The following is a 20,693-nucleotide window of genomic DNA, read 5'->3' as shown; positions in this document are numbered from 1 at the left end:
GACTACGGTTGCCGAGAGAGCTTAACCAAATTTCAAATGCGAAAGCCACACAGCAACCCTTTACGTTCTCTCTTGCCTTTCTTCAGCATAAATAATCAAAAATAATTCAAGTGGCGTGCATGACTTGGGTTTCTATTGCAATTTGCTGGAGTAGTCCACAAGGGGGTGTAATAAGCGGCTTCTTTTTGCGTATAACCAGAAATAAACGCGAAGAAGCAAAAGCTAGTCAAGCTAGTAACATCCCCATCGTAGGATGGTCCATTGGTGTTGATTGAAGGGTGCACCCGCTCTTGCAAATCAATTAAATGCTTTGAGTCGTCTTTTTATGCACTATCCGAGTGTTCTGCATTGGCAGCGAACATGGAGGCAATGGAAACTGGCGATGGACGTCAACATCCGGCCGCCGATGAAGTGCGACTTGCGGTAATAATCAAGCTCCCGCACGCCGTCGCACATGACCGATAAAACGAATTTATTCACAACGCATGTATCCAAAGAATGCATTCATCCCCCTGCCCATGTGTTGTTTTTTATGTTCATGTTTGCAAAGCCCGGCCACGCTTGGCTTCAAAAGCTCGTTAGCATCAAAGCGTACACCTTGGCCAGGATGCTAGCGTTAGCTTAGCATGAGCTGAGCTAGTCGCGCGGTCCACCAATCGTGAAGTGAGCGACAATAATAAAAATATTGTTAGGTTCACTCCAGGTTATTCCTGGTTACATTTCATTCAGTTGAAATGGGCAGCAGTGGTTGTGTTTGTATGTAAACAACAGTTACAGAAAGCCGACATTTTCCCAACTTGTTACTTTTTGTGTTAGTATAATCATTTTTCAAGTCGTGATACATTTTTTTACTTGTTTAGTTAGAATCCCATTGAAAGTAAAATAAATGTTTTGTCTGATCACTCATTCTGCTAAAGTTTCACTCAAATATAATGCTTTTTATCGTAACAACTTTTTATTGACACTTTAAAATCCAACTGCATGTTTTTCTAAAACTCTTGCCACACATTTTAATTAAATGTAGCCTATAACACAAGGTATATCAGTTATATGTCCACAGTCTGGACTCAATGGGGCACTACGTAAAACTAGTGCATCCATTAGAAAAGAGCTGAAGTAGAAATAAGGGTGCCTTCGTGTATTTCTCAATCCTAAAGATTTTGTTGTATGTTCTTGATGGCGTACAGGAAACAGAAGCGACGGGAACTGAAGCTCCAGCCAATGTCGGAAGTTCCCTCCCAAACCAAATGGAAGAGAACAGGTTTGAACTTAAAGACATCGAAACCCCGCTGGTCCCGTGTCGCATGGAGGCCTTGAACGCCTCGCCATCCCACTCGGAAGACGAGACCGAGGAAGGGGGCCTGGCCAGCGAAAAAGACGACGATGACATAGAGGATGAAGAGGAGATGGACGCCACTCCCGTGCAGGTGCAGGTGAAGGACTCGGACTCAGAGGAGACTGTCGGCAAAAGAGCCTGTGCTGCAGCGTTCAGCCTCGACGAGATGATGGACATCGGTACTGTGGATCAGCAGGAACAGGAAGCTCAGATGTGCACAGATGATAATAATGCCAGCACAGGTACGAACACAGTTGTAAACACTGTAACTGTTTGCATATGCAGTTAACATTTTTTAATAAGTAAGATGATGATTTTGCATATGCAGTTAACATTTTTTAATAAGTAAGATGATGATTTTGACAGACCTAAAAGAAAGTGATTTTGTACGATGCTTTAAACACCTTCAAACGTGTTGAAACATAGTTGAACTTAAGAAACACTAACTTCGCTTCTTTGCACCTATTCTCACTCTCTCGCTTGCACAGTTCTCCAAATAAGCGCAAAGTATGCTTGCATCAAGATGTTGATTTGCCATACCGAGTTACGTTTACTGTAAAACTCGCACATTGAACAACACCAAACATGACTCCGCCAAAATGTCAAACCAAATCATAGCATTTCATCCTGCAAACGTCATCTGGAAAAATGCTAACAAATGTTGCGAAATGCTGTAGTTGGACTACTGGAATTGAGCATAGATGTTACAATACTGTAATAATAAAACTTTAAACAACTGCTACTTTAACACAAGCAGGAACACAAACTCACAGGCACGTATTCTCCCAGTAGCTGCCCGACATGCGTGGCATAACGTTGTACTACACTGAATGCACACAACAGTCAATTCAGACGTTTTTTTTTTTTTTTTTTTTTAAGCGTTTGAATGTCTCTACAAGAACACTGCACGTCATATATATGTGTTTATTTTTCTCCTGCCTTTAGTGTTGGAGGAAGATGAGGCACAAATTGAGCCGGACGCTGACACGAAACCCAACGTCGACCTGAAAGTGGATGAAGAAGTCCAAGACGAAGAAGAGAAGGAGAAAAAGGAGGAGGAGAGGGAGGAGGAGGTGAAAGTGAAGGAGGTGGAGGCGTTAAAAGGGAGAGAGGTGGAGGAGTTGAAAGAGGTGGAGGAGGTGAAAGTGAAGGAGGTGGTGGAGGAGGAGAAAGAGGTGGAGGCGGTGAGAGAGGAGGAGAAGGAGGTGATGAAAGAGAAGGTGGAGGAGGTGAAAGAGAAGAAGGTGGAGGAGAAGGAGGCGGAGGAGGTGAAGGAGGCGGAGGAGGTGAAGGAGAAGGAGGCGGAGGAGGTGAAGGAGGCGGAGGAGGTGAAAGTGAAGGAGGCGGAGGAGGTGAAAGTGAAGGAGGCGGAGGAGGTGAAGGAGGTAGGGGAGGTGGCAGAGAAGATGATGGAGGAGGTGACAGAGAAGGGGGTAGAGGAGGTGACAGAGAAAATGATGGAGGAGGTGAAAGAGATGGAAGTGGAGGAGGTGAAAGAGAAGGAAGTGGAGGAGAATAAGAGGAAGGAGGAGGAGTTGGAGAAAGAAGAGGAGTATGTGCCTTTCTACGCCACTCGCTCCCGAAGCAGAGCAGCAACAAGTAAGCCACGCACCAAATTTTCATACTGCAGCACTCCAGTTGGTTTGTGATCCCAAACAACCCTGAAAGATTTTACGACACAAAGAGTAAAATTGTTCAGGTTTTTTCTTTTTTTCTTTTTTTTTGTATGTAAAATTTTGATGATAAAACTCTCAGCCTACCAAAAACGCATTCGATATAATGAGGTATGCATTGACATGATATCTGCTCACAAGGGTCTGCCGGAGGGTTCGGAAGAAAATGAAGGAAAAACAATGCTCCCAAAAATGAATAAATAAATAAACCAACCAATACTATTGAACATCTGCGAAAGCAACAAAACACTCATGTTGGACTTTCCTAAAAAACAAAAGATTTAAACTGCTATATGCGATGAGGATATTTATTCCACTCTCACATTTATTGTAGTTTGTTTGAGAATGTTTCGTCTTTCTCGTATTAGCGTCCGGCGGCTCGGCGTCAACGTCCGACATGACCAACGGGACGAAATTGATCAAGCTCTCCGCGTCCAGCTCCTCTTCGTCATCTTCGCCGCCTCCCATCAAAATCAAGGACGAGCCCGAGGACGAGGAGTACGAACTGGCGTTTGTGTCCGGGACCTCGGCCGTCAAGGACGAGCCCGTTGCTGCCAAGGCAAGTCAAGCCGACAACCTTCGAGATCGTCAGTAGCGCGAGTTTTTTTTTTTTTTTAATTATTCACACAATATGTAGCCCATGTTGGCCACTTTAACGAAGCCGTTGTGTTATCAGGAAGAGGACTTGCAGATCGACTCGGTGTACTCGGTGACTCCGGACGGCGGCGGGAGGAGGCAACGAGGTCGACCGTCGTCGTCGTCGGCGACTCTGAACATGGCGTGCGCGCACTGCCAGAAGGGGCTGCTCAAAGGCCAAACGGCGTACCAGCGCAAAGGCTCGCCGGCGCTCTTCTGCTCCACCGGCTGCCTCACCTCCTCGCTCAGCACGTCCAAAACCGTCAAAAGTTGCTACCGCTGCCAAAAGTGAGTGTCGGCATTAGGGGAAGATCCATACGGATTTTGAAAAATGTGTTTGTTGAAACGCCAAGGCTGATTTTGGTATTAAATCGGCCGGCTTTTTCGACGCTTTGTGACCGCGGCCGTCCGTCTGTTTCTGTCGGCCAGGCGCATCTCCCGCCCTCAGGATATCATCCTGGCTCCGGACGTGGACGGCGTGACGCGGGGCTTTTGCAGCGAGATGTGCCTGAGCGCCTTCAACCTCAACAAAAGCGCCGACCCCAAGGCGCTCGCGTCGTCCAAGCTGCAGTCGGTGTGCAGCATGTGCGCCAAACACGACGTTGTAAGTCAAAGGTGGACACGTCGCAGCTGCGCGGGAATGATGCGTTTGAGAACGTCTGGAAATGGGAGTCATCCCGCCTTCAGAGTCAAATGTTAACAAAAGAAAACTTGGCCAAAAGTCTGGATGAAGGAATCAATTTTTTACTCTTAAGTCAAAGCGATCGAAATTGGTCCAACCTCGGCTTGTATCTCAAATATTGGGTGTACTGTATTTAATTCTTTTTTTTTTTTCGAATTAACTTTATTGGATTCCTTACAAAAAACAACAACAAAACAAATAGCAAAGAAACAATTACAAAAAAAAAAAATATATATATATTTTTTAAATCTGTAGCAACTCGATGACATCGATAAACTCAATTATTTGCCCAGCCCTAATTTCCATTCATTCTCTCAGCACTCCTGGTGCACTTTTTAAATAAAAAAAAACATTTTTTTTTTAAATGAATTGTGTCTTCCCCACCAGAGCAAGCACGAGGTTGTCCTGAGCGGCATCGTCCACAAGATGTGCAGCGACTCGTGCTTCAAGCGCTTCCGCACCGCCAATCAGCTGACCATGACGGGCTGCGCCAACTGCGGCGCCATCTGCCACGTGAGGCCGCTGCTGCTCAAGATGGAGGGCAGCAGCAAGACGCTCTGCAACCTCGAGTGTCTCATCAAGTACAAAAAGGTGCGCCGCCATCTTAAGTCATAAAACACCCAGCAACACAAAAAGTCTACCGTACTCAAATGTGTTTTTAAAAAAACGTTTTTTTTTTTTTGTTTTTTGTTTTTTTTGGGCGGGATGATAAAAGAAAGTAAAGATGAATCTGCCGTGCGCCATGTGTCGCGCCGCGCGGCCGCTCGCCGACATGGTCCACAACAAAAGCACCACCGACGACTCCGTGAGCCTCTTCTGCAGCAGCAGCTGCGTCATGGCCTTCATGGTCCAGAGCGTCAGCTCCTCAGGTACCAGATAGGGCGAGCCTCCTCTCTCTCCTTGATGGCGGCAAAGCCTGACTTTTATCTAAATGATGCGCCGCAACTCACTTCAACATAGTTCTTCACCGAGACGGCGCCAAAGCACCACTTGCGTCTGAACCAAGCTCCCGGACGAACTCACTTCAGTGTAGCTTCTCGGCACCCGGATGTCACAAAACGGCAGCAAAGCACTATTTTTGTCGAAATGAAGCTCCGCAACTCATTTCATAGTTCCTCGGCACCAAGACGCCACTTTGATTGCTGCGTTTCCCGCCCACCAGGCACGCACCTGAACTGCGAAAACTGCGGCAAGAACGCCCTGCCGGCGTACCACCTGGCCATGTCCGACACCTCCATCAGAAACTTCTGCACGCTGCCGTGCGTCATGGCCTTTCAGGTAGCGACGGCGCGCGCGGGTGAATTATGCGCGGCTGTGTTTGACGCGAGCGTGGCGTTGCGGTCCTAGGACAAGTTCAAGATGAAACAGAAGCAGGCCACCATTTTCCCAAAGCTGACGGCGGCGTCCGCTCAGGAGCCCAGCGGCGCGCCGTCGCTGCTGCAAGCCGCGCAGGCCACGCTGGACTGCGCCCAGTGCAGCCTCCCCATCACGTCCAAGCCCGACGTCATCCACATCAAGGTGCCAAGACGCGCGCACAAGCTCTCTGCATGTTCTGAACTCCTGATTTGATGATTTTGATCTTGATCGTTTCATATTGTTCAGATAACGACCAATCGCGGGTCAGCTGTTTTCTGAGGCTGAGCCATGATTGGTCGCTATCTATTCCCGAGTAGTTGTGATGTCATCTTCAGTCGACAGAAGTGACAAAATGGCCGCCCCCTGAGCTAGCTAAAAACGGGTGGACATTTATATATTATTTACAAACGCAATATTAATCAGAATGCCATGTTTGGATATGGACATGGACATATTCTGGGGGGGGGGGGAAAAATCCCTTTAAGAGTTTGGTTGCACCTCTGTCACTAGTAATCCGTTTACGTCCTCTCCCGACTGCGTGCGCAGGACAAGGTGGTGTTTGTGTGCGGCTGGAGCTGCGCCCTGGAGTTCAAAACCGGCAAAAACGTCAGCGCCAAGTGCGAGTACTGCAAGATGGACAAGGTCAGCCGAGAGGTCAAGCGCATCAACGGCAAGGACTGCTCCTTCTGCAGCCACGGTGAGCCCGACGCCGGCGCCTCGCCCGCCCCTCGCCCGACTCCTTTTTCACGTCGGTCGCCGCCGCTCTCCGGCAGGCTGCAAGCTGCTCTACGAGCACGACCTGGACGCGCGCTGGGGCAAGCACTGCAAGTCGTGCTCGTACTGCCAGTGCGTGTCCAAGAAGCTGGAGAAGGCGCTCTACGGCGAGTCCAGCGAGGAGTTCTGCTCCGAGGAGTGCCGGTCCAATTACACCATGCTCTTCTGCCATGTAAGTCATTTAATGTCCAAATCAGGGGTGGGACTTGATTTAAAAAAAAAAAAAAAAAAAAATCAAATGAATTCAAGGCTTTTTAACTGAGTTGTGTGCCGCCCGCCAGGTTGCAAAGTGCGCCTCGTGTGGCCGCAAAGGCAAACTGAAGCACAGCCTCTTCGTGCTGGGAGAGGTGCGCAACTTCTGCGACCTGCCGTGTCTGTTCCACTTCTGCAACATCCAGGTCAAGACGCAGGGCGACGTCTTCCCGCCAGGTGGGCCGTCGCCGCCCTTCCGCGCGGCTAACGGCTAACGCGCCTTGAACGCCGCCTGCGTTGTTGTGCTTGCAGACTCGCCCGTCATCGCCAACGTGGTCTCGCTCGCGTGCCAGGACCAGGCGGGCCGCGCCACCCCCGACAAGCCCGGCAAGCAAAGTACGCGGCGCAATCGAAGCGCACCCCTCCACCCAAGTGGAACGCGATTCGGTTCATATGACACCGCAAAGGCGAAATTGAGCTTGCCATGCCGCATGCTCAAAACACACTTAAACGTTTTCAAACTGATTTCAAACAAACTTTTCCATGTGTTACTTAGTGCCTGTTTTTATTTTCTTGCTGTCAAGAAGTGGGAGACTATCAAATCAGTTTGAGGAAACGAAAAGAGGACTCTCTCTCTTGCGCAGGTCCCCGAACAAGAGGTAAAGCATGCTTGCTTAAGTTATTTCTCGCTGCCAGTTGAGGTTTTTTCGCTAAGATTGACACACAAAAACATTGCATAGCTATCACCAAATCATGACATTTCATACAACAAAAGACCTCTAGCTTAATGCTAACATATCATGTGAAACACCATTGACTGGCTAATGAGAATTTATTGCTACTCCCAGTTGGAGTTTACTGTCAAACTAAACGTAAAACAGAGGTAATTGCATGTTGTGTATTGAAAATAGCCACAAAGCTTTGTCGTAGGCCGTTTAGCTGAATGCTAGCAGAAATAGCACAACACGTAGCTAGACAGTAAAGCAATGCTCACAGGTAGGGCTTCTCGGTTAGGAAAAAAAATATTGATCAGGATTATTTTGGTAGTAACCGAAATCATGATTATTCAAATGATGGTTTACTTTTGGATCAAACAAAATGGACAAAATTAGTTATTGTAACATTTTTTAAAATGTAAAAATTCCATTATGATTTCCTTGTGTAAAACAGTGCACTGAATATAAACGAATGTTAAATAATCCTTTTTTACGATCATGCCAATTTTGTAACCGTGGAGTGTAATAATCGTAATTGAATTTCACTTAATTGCACCGTCCTACTCACAGTCATATATTCTTTATCCTCCGCAAAGAACGACGAACATGACTCCCATTTTACGTCTCCTTCATGTATATTCGCTTGTCTGCCCCCAGCTGGCCGAGACGCACACCAAAGGAGCAGCACAGTGTCCTTTGAATTAAAGCCCAAAGCTGTTTCTTGTCTTTTTTTTTTTTTTTTTTTTCTGTCTGTAGGTGCTGACTCACAGACAACAGACCCTGACCTGGTAAGCTGCCGGCTGCCATCCTACTTGGGAACGAAAACAAGTCCCCATACTGGCGTTTATTTGCTTGTTTCTTGGTTTAAAAAAAAAAAAAAAAAAAATGTATTTGTTTCCTCGTCTCTCACCAGATCATTATCAACGACAGCCCAGAGAAGAAGAGGCCGTCTCCGTCCACGCCCACTTCGACCACCGCTTCGAAAAGCATGAAGAACAAGGCTCTGCTGTGCAAGCCGCTGGTGCAGAACAAGGGCGTCTCTTGCCGCACGCAGACGGTCGACGTTGAGGCGCAGACAGGTCCGCTTGCACTCACATTCAATCGATCGCAATTGCAATTTTGGAGGGGGGTCCCCAAAATGATTCAGCCCTCCCTACTTGTGCCACACTCTTACACGTTTGCCTTCACTTGCTCTTGTTCCTCCAGACGTGTCCATCCCCAAGGTCATGTTCTTCCCCATTCCCGTGCCGGTGTACGTCCCCGTGCCCATGAACATGTACAGCCAGTGCACCCCCAATCCCGTGGGCGTGCCCCTGCCTGTACGTAGTAAACGCGCCAGCGGTCGACGCGCGGCATCTTGCCGCCTTCGTCTCGGTGACCGCGTCCGCGTGTCCCGCAGCTTCCCGTGCCCGTCTTGCTGCCCGTCAACGTGGACAACGCCGACCGCATCGTGGAGACCATCAAGAAGATCAAGGAAAAGTTCCCGGAGGACCCGTTCGAGGCCGAGCTGGTTCTCATGGCCGAGATGGTGTCCGAGACCAGCGGAGGCGAGGGCGGGGCCGACAAAGAGGGCGAGGCGCCGCCGGGAATTGCTGCAGGCGGAGGTGGGAGACGTGTGAAATTTTCACCGCAGGAACTCCAGAGAATTTGGTGGGGGCGGGGGGATTGCTTTTCCTTCATACATTCTGGTGTTTCCCAAGCAGACCCGATGAGCACCTACGGCGACGACTTGAACACGGATGACCTGGCCAACCTGCTGAACAGCTGGGACCAGCCCAACGCGCCGCCGCCGCCTCCCATGGACCTCGAAACCGACTTGCCCATCGGTGAGGCGTCCGACTGGGCGGCGACGGCCGCCCGGTTCCCCCGATGACGCTCTCCTCTGACGCCTGCCGTGCTTTCCCCCCACCCCTCCTTAGACACCCTGGAGAGGATGACCCAGGCGCAAGAGTCGTCCACCCCGCCGGCCAGCCCCGCGCCCACCAGCTCACGAAAACGGCAACCGTCACGCAAAACCAGAGAGACGAGGGTAAGCGTTGTCACACGTGCCGGGCATTGAAAAAGTCTAACACCCCTGTTCAAAAGTCATACAAAAAAAAAAAAAAGGAGCAGATTGTTTTGCGGGGGTGATGTTTGGATATCATTATTTTTGTCACATGTTAAGGTATACAAAAGATCAAATTGAGGGGGGGGGAAGCCAATATCGGCCAATGAATCGTTTATGCCCTCATTTTGAGTCACGAGTGTGGAACGAATTTGACTTGTAATGAAAGCCATCACTATAGTCATATCTCAAGTGATGTCCATTTTTCAAGGCGTTCCACATAAATCTGCAACTGCTAATAACTCTCTTTGTCTTTATTTGTGTGCGTTAGGGTCGTAAGAAGTCAAACAAGGGCGCCGAGGTGTCCGGCAAAAAAGGATCGGCCGCCAAGAGCTCCGTCCCCAAAGTCCCGAAGCTGAAGAGTGAGTACGGCGTGGACGCTTGGAAGCGATGGATCCGCTGGAGGGACGCTCAGCCCGACGTGGAGACGCCGCGTATCGGAAGTGAGTCGGCGAGGGAAATAATTGTGGCGAGGGCTGGGCGACGTCAAATAATATTTTGAATTCAGATCTCATTCTTTTTTTTTTTTTTTTTTTGGGTGGGGGTTCTACCATCACTATGATCGTTAAAATCAATTCATCACCCAGCCATTATTTGTTGCTAAAACGGACCCCCCCCCCCCCCGTCCCGTCCAAGTCTGAGGTGGTGTTTTTGTTTTTTTCTGGACGCTGACCAGTGCGCCCCCTGGTGCTGAAAGAAGACCTCCTCCGCTGCACCTCGGCCGAGCTGAGCTACGGCCTGTGCCGCTTCATCGCTGAGGTCAAGCGGCCGTCCGGCGAGCGATACGCGGCCGACAGCCTCTTCTACCTCTGCCTCGGCATCCAGCAGGCAAGACCGGCCCGCCCGCTCCGTCCAAATTCCGACTCGGAGGCCCGGCTGGTCGCTCGCTCACCTCCGTTGTCTTCCCGTCGCAGCATTTGTTTGAGAACGGCCGCGTGGAGAACATTTTCACGGACAGCTTCTACTGCAAGTTCTCCACGGAGTTCACCAACATGCTCAGAGGCTTCCAACCTACAATCACTACCAGCGGTGAGTCAGCAACAAGCTACGGACGTCTAATCTCACATTTTATATCAAATAAAAAGACATGGATAAAAATGACTAATTTCTTTCTTTCCAAAGCCGTTTTTCTCTGTACTTTTATCTAATACGCGTCTCGGATTTGCTGGTATCCTGTATTGTTATAGTGACTGCGTAAAGATTGAAAACATGTAAATGCTTTTAACTCCAGGTTAAAAACGACGCGCTACAACTATGATTAAGGTCGCTTTCAAATTCATGCTTCCAAAATCTGGCACCGTCTGCTCTCTTGGTCATTTTAGTAAGACACTTTTTCTTTGCTTTTAGGATTGTTAGAAGCCAAAATCGAAATCACGATGGAATTTGAAGTGATGGCCCCGCCCATTTTCTAATGCGCGATTCAATGCAATGGCGATATCGCTTCGGGCAGGTTACATCCACTCGCGCGTGGAGGAGGAGTTCCTGTGGGACTGCAAGCAGCTGGGCGTGTACTCGCCCATCGTGCTGCTCAACACGCTGCTCTACTTCTTCTGCAAGAACTTCGGCTTCACCACCGTCGAGCAGCACCAGCAGCTCTCCTTCGCCCACGTCATGCGCTGCACCAAGACGGCCCAGGGCAACGTCAAGACCACCTTCCTGCGCTTCTACCCGCCCATCGCGCCCATTGACGGCGAATCAGGTTGGGCCGGCTGCTTGACTCGGGCGGTACATGTGCTTATGAAGCGTGATCATCGCGTGTGTGTCTAGATATGGACGGCGCGCCGGCAAAGAGGCGCAAGGACGACGACGAGGAGGTGAAGGAGGAGAAGATCTTGGAGATGAAGGAGAACACGGACAATCCGCTGCGCTGCCCCGTGCGTCTCTACGAATTCTACCTGTCAAAGTGGTAAGAATACCGCAACCTTTGAATCCGTTTCTCATTCAATATTTGGTTCTTTAGTTTGTAAATCATAAAAAAAAATTAAAAAATAATCACAAAGTAAGGCATTTTGCACATTGAAACAAACCCAATATGGGCTAGAAATAGCCCAATGTGGGTTATTTCGACCCATCAGGCTTAAGGGTGGACATCGCTATGGCATCAAGATGGTGCCAAAGCACCATTTCTGTCTAAATGATGCGCCTCCACTCACGTCAACATACGTCCTCAGCATCAAGATGGTGGCAAAAATGACTTTGGTCTAAATGATGATCCTCAAATTCACTTTAGCATATTTAGCATACTTAGCACCAAGATGTCACAAGATGGTGCCGAAGCATTACTTTTGTCTGAGGTTCCTCATCTAACGTCAACATTTCCTTGGCACCAACAAGCCACAAGATGGTAAAAACTGTTTTTCCAGTGAATAACAAAAGATAAGTTCCAGAAAGCATAATTTTTTATCATATTTTTAAATCTAATCTACAAATGAGCTAGCCCATTTGTCAGCTTTGAAAGTCAAAATGTGACCCTTGAGCACTTTGCCCACCCTTGTTTTCAAGTATTTTTAGATTTGAAATGCCAGAAACCATCTTCAGCAGCCTGTTTTTTTTTTTGTTTTTGTTTTTTTTTTTGTTTTTTTGCTACCCCAACCCCAAAATGCATTTCCGCTCAGCTCGGAGACGGTCAAACAGCGCACGGACGTGTTCTACCTGCTGCCCGAGCGCTGCTGCGTGCCCAACAGCCCGCTTTGGTTCTCGGCCACGCCGCTGGACGAGGACACCAAGGAGGCCATGCTCACCCGCATCCTCACCGTGCGCCAGCTGCACTTGGCCACCAGGCAGTGGACGCTCGCTCCCGAAGACGACGAGGGCGGTGGCGGCGGCGGCGGCGGCGGGGACGACGACGACGACGACGACTGGCCATGACGTGACGAGCCTGTGAACTCTTACGGAGGAGACTGAATCAAAAGTGTCTTGAAGGCAGCAGCAGAGTTGCCACGTTTAGATTAGGACCAGACTTTCTGTGACACGAAAGGCAGCAAGGCTGACCTTCCCAAAAACTTTGGAGTGGAAGGAATCACAGTTGGAATTCCATGTCGAGCTTTTTTTTGTTTTGTTTTGTTTTGTTTGGAATGTATTGATAATCCTGTTTTCTTTTTCAAGGTCCGACCAACGTCAATGGACAACGAGATTATACTGTCCTGTTTTTGTACCGTGTGAACTCCTCTATCGCCAATGATGTAGATCAGTGTTTCCCAACCGTTATTGAGCCCAAGGCACAGATTTTACTTTCAAAAATTCTCACGGCACATCACCAAGCAAAAATGTCACGGTAAGTATTTACAATATGATCAAATAATGAGGATGTCTACTTACTGTTACTAATTCACTCAGTGTGAATTTTTTTGCCTGTTAAGCTTTTATTCTGTTGTATGAATGACTGAGCACTGGTTAATTAATTCTTACCTTTTGCCCTTTAGTGGAAGAGCATTTCATTGTTTGGCCTGTTGCTAGGTAGACATCGCTGGCACAAATGAAGATAATTGTAAAAAAAAAAAATCATCTTTTTTTAGACCAATTGGATCATTTGTGGTTGGGAATCACTGCAGTAGACAATATTAATTGGTGTAGTTTAGAACAAACTAAACAATCTTGCGGAGTAAAACTACTTGAATACATAAAAGTTGCCATTCAAAGCACCTTTTAAGACAAAACAAGATGGCCTTCCCCAAATATTAGCTATGTACAAATAAAAACGTATATTCATTCATGTATCCCTTGACACACATTTTGTATTTTTTTTTTTTTTTTATTCAAATAAAACTGCGAATGTTAACCGTTGGCGTTAGATTAATCACTTATTTTTTGAGTTGCCATTTGTCTCAGAAACTTTCAGAAAACTACACAAGATCCACATACCCTAAAGGTGAGCTTTTTTTTTTTTTTTTTTTTTTTTAAAAATTCATTTTATTAGCAAAAGTTAAATGTGAACATTGTTTCTCACCCAACTGAGTGACGGAAGAAACTGAATATTGCATATACTTAAAAATAAACTTTTTTTTTTTGCCACTCGCCTGTTTTCCAGGTTGGGCCACTTAAGGTCCCTTTGTCAAAGGTTTGGACTTCCACTTGACGAGGAGAAATTGTGGTCAGAAGAAATTGCAGGACGGCTGTCCTCAGTGCGCCGTCTTCTCGCAGACGCTCTTGTGCGCGGCGTGGCAGGCTTTGTCGAACCAGCACAGGAGGTCGTGAGCGCCGTCCTTCTCGCCCATGCGGACGCAGTCCTCGCCGTCCTCACCGCCCCCCCCCAACCAGTTGTCAGGCTCGTTCCGGCCCCAGAAGGTCAAGCTGAGCAAAATGGGCACGCGATTGATGAAATTTGACCCCCCAAAAAACAACTTCAAAACTTTTTAATTTTTTTATCTTCCAACCTCAGATTAAGAGGCGAGCCGTCCGCCCACAGCCATTGACCCTCCTGCTTGGAGTCCGTAAGGCCGATCCAGAACTTGTCTTCCTGGAAGACCATTTTGTCCCTCAGACGCCTCTCCACGAAGCTCTAATCAGGTTAGGCAAAGGGCGGGTGTCATAAACTCGCACCTTCTGCGGGTCGAATCAAAATGGCGGCTGTGGCACCTGCTCGCCGCGGCTGTCGATCGTCACCAGTTCGCCACCATGAAGCCGGCAGTAGCGTCTGCTCAGTTCCCACGTTGACGTGCTGCTCGAGAACCAGTAGCAGCTTTCTTCATGAAGCTCCCAACCCGGGTCACATCTCCTGCAGACGCCATCTTGGGAGACGCCACAGAGACGATTTGGTAAGCTGTGGTTAACTCCCAAATGTATGTGCCTGCGCACTAAAGGGTTTCGACTCACTCGTGCCGTCTGACCGACTGGCTTTCCACGCCTTGTGCTCTGCCTTTAGATGTTGGAGGTTCTTCCTGCCTTGAACATTCTGGTAAGCTGCAAGACATGAGGCGGCCCTGATGAATAATTGATACACGATAAATTAATACGCTAAACAGCTAAATGAAGCAGCAACTCACAGACGTAACAAAGAGCGCCAAGCACCAGCACAAGGAGAACGCACAATGCCACTAAGGCGGCTCTTTCCGGCATCAATTTTGACCTCGCCAGCTTGTTACCTGTTTTGGGATATACACACAAATCTCAAATTGTACATTGCATGACAGTCACATTGTAACTTAACTCATTTGCCAGTGATGGTGTACTACATGGATCCATTCTAAAGCCCCTTGTTAGAGATGTAAATCTCTTTGTACTGTATATAGGATCTTAATAAATCCATAGGAATATAGTACACATCTAGGCTCTATCTAGGTAACAATCATTTTTTAAGAATGTCAGTCATTTTTAAAATTTTATTGAAATGCTACTGCTATCTTTTTCACGAAAAAGCAAATCACTGCATTTTGACTAAAATCTTTGAATTGACTGTTCCACTTTCTTTTTCCCCCCCACAGTTTCGTCACTGACAGTTTTGTCAGCTTTACTTAATTGATACGTTAAATTACTCTCTTTACACGCGGAAAAGGACATGACACAATTTGAGTCGGTTACCGACCGTGCTGTGGCTCTAACTGCGTTTTTGCCACCTTAACCGTGGCGTAGTTTGTTTCAGGCGCTGACGAGGCTGCATCTGTCCAACCAAATCATCCAGTTTGACAAAAAATTCAATAATTTGCAAAAATTCTACAAGAGTTGTACTTGTTGTTGAACCCTCACCCTTGCCGCCATTTCCCCGAGATTTGTCAAAAACCAAGTCAGAGTAGAGAACGTCAGCCTCAGGCATCTTTGCACGGTGAAGGAAGCGTTAAAATTTCTACTTGACTGTCTTCCTGTTTCAGGCTTATGTGAGGAAGGAGTGTATTAATCACCAAAATCAGATGGTTTGTTATCGTCTGAGTAGCACTTCCTTTTTTGTGCCAAAAGAGTCTTTTGCAAGTTCAGCAGAATTGCACCCAAAAGGCGGCTGGATGACCAGTTGCCAGTAAACAGACAAAACCAAACATTCTCTTTTGTAAAACATTTTAAGATTGGAGAGCAATCACGACCCCTGACAGGAAGCAAAATTGGACATGGCTGATAAAAGCTGGTGATATCAATTTGATGTTGAGCAAATTTTTTTTTTTTTTTTAAAACACTGTCATCAATCCTATAGAGGTGCTAAAATTGAGTTGATTAAATTATGAAGCAGTTTATTAAATTGTCCATGAATTAATAACAATACGTACAATAAGATCTAAATTTACAGCATTTACATTACAGAACAAGCAATACAGAAAATGGATCTATAAATGTATTAAACTAATGTAACTTACAAATAAGATTGATATAATCAATCTTTAATTGAATTAATGAATGGACATTACGTTAGACAAATACTTTAGTTGCCCAAGTCATTTTAGGAAAACAAGGAAAAAAATACAAGAGTCCAGTTTTCTCAATTCTGCGATGAGAATCTACAGTCATAGTTTTGGTGTGTGTTTTTTTAATTGATAGACACATTACGTTCAAAATTACTTAGCCAATTATACATTTGACATTTAATTGATTCATCCACGTAGTGTATTACTTGGCTCATTGAATGTTTGCCCCCGAATACTATCAAACCAAAAAAGAGTCAATAATAAAGTCGGCGTTTATGTTAGAAAAACTGAATAAACTTGAATTTTTAAATTTAAATAAAGGGGTGGGGCGCCATCGACCCGTCATCTCATCTCCATCCAATCATCACATGCGATATTTAACAGCCCACACCGAGCACCTATAAAAACGTGCATTCATCCGAGAGGGGCGGTGCATGTCTGTTTTCCAGCCAATCGCTAGCGAAGCGTCGTCCTTTTCCCCGGGTGACTTGGTTGAGCTGTCAGCTGTAGAACGACATCCGCCAGACTTGGGACAAAGTTTCTCTTTTGGTCATCTGCCCCCTCCCTCTGATGGCTCCTAGCGCGCAGCTCAAAGAGGCTTTGGCCGACGTGCACGAGGGCATCCGGGCCATCCTGCTCGGGCCGCCCGGTGCCGGGAAGGGGACCCAGGTGAGCGGGCGGCGGCGGCGGCGGCTAGCGTTAGCTCGTCGCGGCTAGCTTGTACGCGTGGTGCTTTCTGGAATTTAGCTGGCGGCTAATGCTAAATTTTCATAATGCCTTAAATCCGATTTCCACTCAGCCAACACCACGTTTTTGATTACTTATCGGCGTTTGATATGCGGTTGTCAGTTTTTCAGGCCTGCGCAGTAGTTAGTTAAGGAATGTAAGAAAGTTTTTGTTTTTTTTAATAAACGAAATCAAAACCCGACTTTCCCCAACTTGTGTGAAAAGCATACAGTGTGGGCTCAAAATATGTCTACACTTTAAAATAAATGTCAATTCATTACATTTTACTCATTAGAATTACATTTATTAAATGTGATTCAATCGTGCAAAGTTAGGTTTCAAAATCGGGTTTCATGCCAACTCCCAACTAATTTCATATAATGTAACTGTAGCCAGCCAGCAAGCGAAGCGTGGGGAGTCTCTGTTGCCAAATGCATGAGCGCAGTAAATGAAAGGGGCGATCATTGCCGCTATAGCCTCTCGGATATCCACACTAGTGCCATTATTTCTCACCTGTGATCCGCGTTGTCCTTGACAATCTTGCCATGTTTTATGTGGTTCAATTACAACATTAGAACAGTAAATGTGGAACCTCAGAATGTTGTTTTCTGATAAAGCATTTTTTCTGTTGCGAGTCGGTATCTGTTCAAAGGTCAGTCGTTAGGAGTTCATGTGAGTAGTCAGTTGTAGTTTGTACGCGATTGTCAAGTTCAGTCGCGCACAATAGAGGAGAACATCAACACTACATTTTTTATTTTTTTATTTTTTTTTAAACATTGAGTATCCATAGTAGGACATGGTACATAGCTGCACATTGCCAGCGAGTACTTAAGCTCTACTTTTGGCCCAGAGGAGCGTCATGTTTACAAAGTCAACAGTGAACACGACTTGACGTTCCCGCAGTGTTTCCTCAGCTGGAAGCATGCACAAATACGGGGACGAAAAAAAAACACGAGCTGCTTAAATGGGCTGCTCTAAAAATTAATGGAATACACTAGAAGAGCTACTAACTTAACCTAAGATATTTTGTAGCTTTTAACCTAAAAAATAAGGCCCTACTGATGGACGTTAATTTGGATACACGTATTAAGGCCCAAATAGTTTGCTGCCTAAACGGGCCGCTGTAGTCAATGAAGTGTCCCCGCCCCCGTCCTGTAGGCCTCCCGACTAGCCGATCGCTACTGCGTGTGTCACCTTTCCACCGGGGACATGCTGAGGGCCATGGTGGCGTCGGGCTCGGAGCTGGGCACCAAGCTCAAGAAGACGATGGACGCCGGCAAGCTGGTGAGCGCCCTTTCCGTCCGTCATGCGACCTCCACCGGGGGGGGAGGGTACCTGTCAAGCACGAGCCATTTCCTGTGGTTCAGGTGAGCGACGAGATGGTGGTGGAACTCATCGAGAGCAACCTGGACACGCCCCGCTGCAAAAAAGGCTTCCTCCTGGACGGGTTCCCCCGCACGGTCAAGCAAGCCGAGCTGGTGAGGTTTGATGGGTCGCTGTCGGGCTTTGACGGGTCGCCTTCCGTTGACGCGTCCTGCGTTGGTTGCCTTTCAGCTGGACGAGCTGCTGGACAAGCGACACGAGCGGCTGGACTCGGTCGTCGAGTTTTCTGTCGATGACTCGCTGCTGGTGCGCAGGATCTGCGGCAGGTGATAGTTTGCTGTTGCTGACGCCGCGTGTCACTCTTCAAGTTCGTTTTGTTAGCCTTTTGATCGCATTTTGTTAGCATCTGGTAGCTCACTCGTTAGCGGCGCACACTGGAGCTTCGTTTCTGGATCAGGGGAGCAATTTGGGGGCATCGGTGCCTTGCTCAAGGACACCGCAGCCGAGGGGGCCGCGGGGGATGGATGATCCTTTTGCCGCATTAGCTCAGGCTTTCCACTGGACTGATTTCCCTCCGCACGTGGGAGTGGTTTGGGAAAAACAAATCGGCACTTTTGTCGCTCGCTCTGAAGTGTTTTCCATCCCGGCAGATTGATCCATCAGCCCAGCGGCCGCTCCTACCACGAGGAGTTCAACCCACCCAAAGAGGCCATGAAAGACGACGTAAGGAGGCGACAATTATATTATTCAACAACATTTAGTTTATTGCATAAACGAGCTGGTGGATGAAATGGAACATTACGGGAGCAGCTTTAAGATCCAAACTTGATATGAACATTCCTTCTCTCATGAAAATTGTTTTTATTAAACTATTTAGATGAGGGAGAGCCAACTTAAATGCTGGAGGGGGGGGGGGGGGGGCCACAATTTTTCATCCGTGCCACTGGGGGTCCGCATTGGAGCGCGCACCTCCCAGCCAGATTCATGACAAAAATGCTATTTTAAATCAAATACATTCCATTTTTGATAATACATTTTTCAATGTATAGACGATGCACTTTCCTAACCCAAGCGTAAACGGTTTGAAGCAAACAAAATAACCACATGCCGAAAGGGCTCCTCATCATTTTTAGAGGGATGCCAAAAATACAAATCTAATCTTTCCTCCTTTTTTATTTTTTTTATTTTTTTATGATTATTTTTTTGGGGTTCTTCCATCCAGGTGACCGGCGAGCCCCTGATCCGCCGCAGTGACGACAACGAGACGACTCTGCGCTCTCGGCTGGATGCGTACCACCGCCAGACGGCGCCTCTGGTCCACTACTACAGCGCCAGGGGCATCCACGCCTCCGTGGACGCCGCCAAGAGCCCCGACGTGGTCTTCGCCTCCATCGTGGCCGCGTTCACCGCCGCCACCCGGGCCTCCCCGGCCCGCGCCACCGCCTGTAAAGTGTCCTCTTCGTACCTTTCCTTGCACTCTTCACAGCCGTCACTCGTGTTGGCTGCAAGTCCAAGTTTGCTGGTAAACAAACAGCTGCAGTTTTTTAACGGCTGTTATTTGGCAAGTGCAGTGAAACCTCCCTGTTTCGATCCTAATGTCAGGAAATTTCTTTTTTTTTCTTTTTTTTCGTTGACAATTCAACCCAACTTTTAAAAGCCGCATGCCTGCAGCGCCTAGCTTGCCGACCTCTTACGTCGTTGACCGCAAATGCGACACTGAAACAATTAGGTTTTCCTTCAAGAAAATGTTTCTTTTACCAATTTTCATCCAGATGGTCCTTGACCTCCTCGTTCTGTGGCGTTATGAGTCCAGCCGGTCGGCGCACGTTTCCTGCATACTGATGAGAGAGGCGGCAAAAAAAAAAAAAAAAACAATAGCAGATGTTTTTGGCGTTCCCGGTGGGAACGTTTCACTCTTTACTCGAGCTCAGCCGGCCACTTTGATAGCTAATTTCCCCCCAAAATATGAGCTCATGTCTAAGTCACTTCCCAGAATGCCCCTGTGATGACTGGCTTTGTCTGCTCTTGAAACTAAACAAACACACCCTCTTCCCCCCTCCCCTCTCTTCTCCAGCCGCTTGAATCCCGGGGATGCACTCACATCAAGGACTGGAGGAACGCTGCGAGAGACAAGACAGATGGCCTGGTGGTTGGTTTGTTTGGTTGCATGAAAGAAACCTCCTCACTGTGACGGGGCTTTGATGCCGGGCTTCAAATTGCGGTGGATTCTTCTTGATCATTCCCTGTGCTTGGTCTTTAATAAACCTCATTTTTTTCTATCAATGGCACATATTTATTTATTTTTTGGTCCATTTACTCTCACGCTGACTGGAAGTAAAACATTTCTTGACATTTTTCACATACATTTGACTGTATGTACAGAATATTGATTAAAAAAAAAATCAATATTGACAAATGGCACTCAATACGCCTTGAATACCTATATTGCATTTTTTCAATTTTGTCATTACAACAGCATCGTAATTTAAAGGTTTCTTTCTTAACCACATGCATTACTAGATGCGGTCAAATCTTCTTCCTGTAGTACTGCTATAAACAGGTACCCAATCGGCCCCGGAAAAAAAATGTGAAAGCACAGGTTAGTGTTTTTTTTTTTGGTCTCTCAATATGATCAAAATGACATTCATAAAGCTTCATATTCCTGGATTATTATCTCATTACACTTCACCAAAATGTACTGTTTTATTTGTTTAGCTACATCCTAAGCCCAGACATTGGTGGATATGGTTAAATCTTTTTCACAACCAAAATATACAAACATGGCATAACTCCGATACCCTTCATTTCCTTATTACAACACCTCAACCAAAATCTAATTTCTTTCTCAA

At 47.0% G+C, this 20,693-nt stretch overlaps 3 protein-coding genes across 5 annotated transcripts; 2 read left to right on the top strand and 1 right to left on the bottom strand.

Annotated features, from left to right (window-relative positions):
• Positions 1-195: 195 nt before the first annotated feature.
• On the top strand, positions 196-13,247 carry LOC147131968 (zinc finger MYM-type protein 4-like). Of its 2 annotated transcripts, none has more exons than XM_086014308.1 (27): positions 196-423; positions 1,188-1,578; positions 2,282-2,935; positions 3,378-3,568; positions 3,686-3,933; positions 4,075-4,249; positions 4,715-4,918; positions 5,043-5,196; positions 5,490-5,605; positions 5,675-5,845; positions 6,230-6,380; positions 6,457-6,629; positions 6,739-6,886; positions 6,962-7,045; positions 7,237-7,308; positions 8,122-8,153; positions 8,279-8,444; positions 8,572-8,684; positions 8,765-8,969; positions 9,069-9,191; positions 9,285-9,394; positions 9,741-9,912; positions 10,146-10,297; positions 10,384-10,498; positions 10,920-11,168; positions 11,237-11,375; positions 12,085-13,247. In XM_086014308.1, exons 1-27 carry the CDS (start codon positions 361-363, stop codon positions 12,335-12,337), a joined length of 4,824 nt encoding a protein of 1,607 aa, XP_085870434.1. In that variant the 5' UTR covers positions 196-360; the 3' UTR covers positions 12,338-13,247. The 2 variants fall into 2 exon arrangements, with proteins under 2 accessions (XP_085870434.1, XP_085870433.1); XM_086014307.1 differs by having other exon boundaries at positions 7,234-7,308.
• On the bottom strand, positions 12,126-15,244 carry illr4 (immune-related, lectin-like receptor 4). Its single transcript, XM_086014310.1, is given in 7 exon segments — positions 12,126-13,759; positions 13,843-13,967; positions 14,045-14,196; positions 14,282-14,368; positions 14,452-14,550; positions 14,991-15,080; positions 15,083-15,244. Coding segments are annotated over 7 exon segments (861 nt in total). The 5' UTR covers positions 15,219-15,244; the 3' UTR covers positions 12,126-13,587.
• ak2 (adenylate kinase 2) lies at positions 13,867-20,132 on the top strand. Of its 2 annotated transcripts, XM_086014311.1 has the most exons (9): positions 13,867-14,223; positions 14,331-14,363; positions 16,245-16,464; positions 17,680-17,805; positions 17,889-17,999; positions 18,076-18,170; positions 18,495-18,567; positions 19,067-19,289; positions 19,919-20,132. In XM_086014311.1, the coding sequence occupies exons 3-9, from the start codon at positions 16,366-16,368 to the stop codon at positions 19,924-19,926; spliced, it is 735 nt and encodes a 244-aa protein (XP_085870437.1). In that variant the 5' UTR covers positions 13,867-14,223; positions 14,331-14,363; positions 16,245-16,365; the 3' UTR covers positions 19,927-20,132. The 2 variants fall into 2 exon arrangements, with proteins under 2 accessions (XP_085870437.1, XP_085870438.1); XM_086014312.1 differs by lacking the exons at positions 13,867-14,223; positions 14,331-14,363 and having other exon boundaries at positions 16,225-16,464.
• The last annotated feature ends 561 nt before the right edge of the window (positions 20,133-20,693 follow it).

Source organism: Filicampus tigris, chromosome 18, assembly GCF_054856515.1.
Source record: "Filicampus tigris isolate MCC_2025a chromosome 18, RoL_Ftig_1.0, whole genome shotgun sequence".
NCBI lineage: Eukaryota > Metazoa > Chordata > Actinopteri > Syngnathiformes > Syngnathidae > Filicampus > Filicampus tigris.
This window is presented reverse-complemented; position numbering and strand designations above follow the sequence as displayed.

Excerpts from the sequence above, each read along its gene's own strand:
- ak2 (XM_086014311.1), top strand. The coding sequence starts at position 16,366 with ATGGCTCCTAGCGCGCAGCTCAAAGAGGCTTTGGCCGACGTGCACGAG. Across the intron at positions 16,465-17,679 it reads GTGCCGGGAAGGGGACCCAG|GCCTCCCGACTAGCCGATCG; the intron begins GTGAGCGGGCGG and ends CCCGTCCTGTAG. Across the intron at positions 17,806-17,888 it reads CGATGGACGCCGGCAAGCTG|GTGAGCGACGAGATGGTGGT; the intron begins GTGAGCGCCCTT and ends CCTGTGGTTCAG.
- LOC147131968 (XM_086014307.1), top strand. The coding sequence starts at position 361 with ATGGAGGCAATGGAAACTGGCGATGGACGTCAACATCCGGCCGCCGAT. Across the intron at positions 3,934-4,074 it reads AGTTGCTACCGCTGCCAAAA|GCGCATCTCCCGCCCTCAGG; the intron begins GTGAGTGTCGGC and ends TCTGTCGGCCAG. Across the intron at positions 5,606-5,674 it reads CGTGCGTCATGGCCTTTCAG|GACAAGTTCAAGATGAAACA; the intron begins GTAGCGACGGCG and ends TTGCGGTCCTAG.